Raw genomic sequence first — 3073 nt, 5'->3', positions numbered from 1 at the left:
GGCCGTGCCCACGAGCTGCTCTTTATTGTCGCCGTGCAGGGACCACGCGGGGCCCCCCCGACAGCGGTGGGGAGGGGACGGGGTCGGGGGCTCCCCCCGACAGCGGGACGCCCCCGGGCCGGGTTCTGGGGGTCCCCGGCCCTCCAGCGGGGGGTCCCGCGCTGGCCCTGGGTCCCCTGGGGGGACCTGGAGAGATGGGGAGGATTTGGGGGACAGGGGGGCTGGGCGGGGCGGTCACCACGAGGAGTCGTCATCGAACCTGCGGGAACAGCCGGGGTGAGAAAAGGGGGAACGAGACCCCCGAACCCCCCGGGACCCCGAACAGCCCCGGGACCCCCACCCCGGGGTGCGGGCGACAGCGCAGCCCCTGTGTGCAGCCAGGGAGGGGGACGGCGACAGGGACACTCACCGTGACCTGTCACTGCCGGCCCCCAGGAGCAGCTCCGCCACCGCGGAGCCGGGGCTGGAGCGTTTCCCGTACCTGCGGGCCACGGGAGCGCGCGTGAGCAACGGGGACCCCGCGGGAGCGCGCGGGAACAACGGGGACCCCGCGGGAGCGCGCGGAGCCCGGGGGTGCGCGGGGACAGGGACGGGAGCACCAAGGGGGACGCGTGTCCGGCCCTGTCGCTCACCTCTGCCGCGTCACCAGGTTGATGTAGTGGCGAAGGGCCGAGAAGTACCGGGCCATCTCCTCGGGGGACGCGTCGTCCCCGGGGCTCTCGGGTTTCGGGGGGTACGCGGCCGCCAGGCACAGCAGGACACAGAGGGACACGGCCACCAGCGCGCGCCACGGCAGCGGGGACATCACCATCTGCGGGGGACGGGGGCGAGGGGCGGCTGCGGCTGCGGGTGGGGCACCCCCATCGCCCCCGGGACCCCCGACCCAGCTCTGCCCCCCACCACACCCCGGGACCCCGTTCCCTGTGGGAATGTCACACCCTCAGAGCATCCCCGGCTCCCCAGGGGATTGTTTCATCCCCCCCCCCGGGACCCCAGCCCCCCTGAAGGGACATCTTCACCCCCCGGGACCCCCCCATATCCAACGGGGACATCTCCCTCCCGGAGACCCCCCCGCAGTGTCCCCAAGGGAGCTGTCCCACCCCCAAGGACCCCACAGACCCACGTGCACCCCAAGGGACCCCACAGGTCCCCAAGGTGATTGTCCCTCCTGGGGTCCCGACCTCCCCTCAGGGACCCCCCGGGACCCCAGCCCCGTCCCTGCACTCACGATGGCGGAGGCAGAGGTGACAGGTGGGGCCTGGCAGTGGGGTGACAGTGCCGGGGACACGGCGGCTCCTGCACCCGCCCGGGGTTTTATAGCCCGAGGGGGGCTGGTGGCTCCTCCCTCACGCGTGACAGACCCACGGGCACGCAGGACCCTGCGGCCCCCCCGCCACGGGCGGGCGACACGTGCCAGCACCTTGTCACTGTCCCCCGGCACAGCCCCCGGCCCGGGGCACTGCGGCTGGGGAGGACAGAGCGGGGGGGGACACGGCAGGGACACACGGGGACAGGGGGACACACGGACACGGGGACAGAGGGACACGGGGACACGGGGACACACGGACAGACACGGGGACACGCGTGTGGTCACAGGACACGGACACGGCAATGCCAGACGGGCACGGGACATGGGCACAGATGTGTCACCACGGCACAGGCAGGTGAGACAGGCACATGACAGATGTGACAGGCAGCAGTGGCACAGGGACACAGGACAGGACACAGGACAGGGACACGGGTGTGACACAGCCCTGGCACAGGGACACAGGACAGGACACAGGACAGGGACACAGGACAGGGACACGGGTGTGACACAGCCCTGGCACAGGGACACAGGACAGGGACACGGATGTCACACGCAGCCCTGGCACACAAACCTGCCCTGGGACAGCCTCGGGGTGTGACAGTGGGACACAGGGACACAAACACGGCACATGGGACAAGCCACCCACGGGGGACGGTGAAGGGGGCAGACACACCCGCAGCCACGGCTGCCTCAGTTTCCCCAGACCGGGCACGAAGCCGCCACCACGGCCCTGTCACCGCAGCCCCCGCCGCGGCCATCGATCGCTGTCACCTCCCCAGGACGGATGAGGTGGCCTTTCCAGCCCCCCGGTCCGTTATGGATTTACCATTAAGGAGCAATCACCGCCTCCGGGGGAAACTGAGGCACGGCGGGACGCGGCGGGGACGTGCCCGCCGGGCAGGGGCCACCAAAGCCACCGTGGGGCTGCGGCGATGGGGAGAGGTGGCAGAAGGGGGTCCCCAAAAACGCCGGGATGGCCCCACCCAGCCCCATCTCCGGCCGGTGGCGAGGAGGGGCAGGGCTGGAGGGGACACGGCCCGTGGGGACACCGGGGGGACACCGGGGGGGGACACCAGCCTGGATCCGGCCGGAGGGGACACGGGAGGGTGCCAGCCCCGGCCGGAGGGGACACGGGAGGGTGCCAGCCCCGGCCGGAGGGGACGCGCTCCCCACTCGTGCCCCGGCTGTCACCCGGCGAGCGGCGGCGGCGGGGACGCGGCTGGTGGCAGTGGCGGGGGCTGTCCCCCGTGGCGTGGCCGCTCTGTGACACCCGCCGGGAGCGGGGGACACGGGCGGGGGGTCCCGGCCGAGCGGCGCCGGGCTCGGGCAGCGCTGGGAGGGGGGAGCGGCCCCCGCAGCCCCCCCAGCCACGAACCTTTCACGTCCCCGCGGTCGATGCGGAGCTGATGGGACCGAGGGGGCTGCGGGGACCCCCCCGCGGGACCTGACGCGTGTTCGGGGAAACTGAGGCAGAGGGGATGGGGCTGGCTCCCCCCGGCCCCGGCGCAGGGGGGGATCTGCCCCACCCCGGGGTCTGGGGGGACCCCGCCACAGCGACAATGTCACCGCGTTGTCACAGATGTCCCCCGGCCTGGGGGGGGGGATCGGGGCGCGGGTGGCCCCCAGCGCCCCCCGGCAGCCGCGGGGGGGTCGGGGGGAGGCGGGAACTTTCTGCCCCATTTATCCGAGTGACAGCAAACAGACATTTTCCAAAGGTCACAGGATGGCTCTGCCGGCGGGGGGGCGCGGGCTGCACCCCCCGGC

General features: G+C 73.1%; 1 protein-coding gene across 1 annotated transcript; it reads right to left on the bottom strand.

Annotated features, from left to right (window-relative positions):
* Positions 1-14: 14 nt before the first annotated feature.
* LOC107199011 (peptide YY-like) lies at positions 15-1270 on the bottom strand. The gene is made up of 4 exons (XM_015616308.1): positions 1229-1270; positions 633-811; positions 410-481; positions 15-259 (listed from the first exon to the last, which is right to left on the bottom strand). Exons 2-4 carry the CDS (start codon positions 809-811, stop codon positions 235-237), a joined length of 276 nt encoding a protein of 91 aa, XP_015471794.1. The 5' UTR covers positions 1229-1270; the 3' UTR covers positions 15-234.
* Positions 1271-3073: the final 1803 nt, after the last annotated feature.

This window comes from Parus major, unplaced genomic scaffold, assembly GCF_001522545.3.
Source record: "Parus major isolate Abel unplaced genomic scaffold, Parus_major1.1 Scaffold404, whole genome shotgun sequence".
Lineage (NCBI taxonomy): Eukaryota > Metazoa > Chordata > Aves > Passeriformes > Paridae > Parus > Parus major.
Note: the sequence above shows the minus strand (reverse complement) of the source record. Positions and strands in the feature narration are given on the sequence as shown.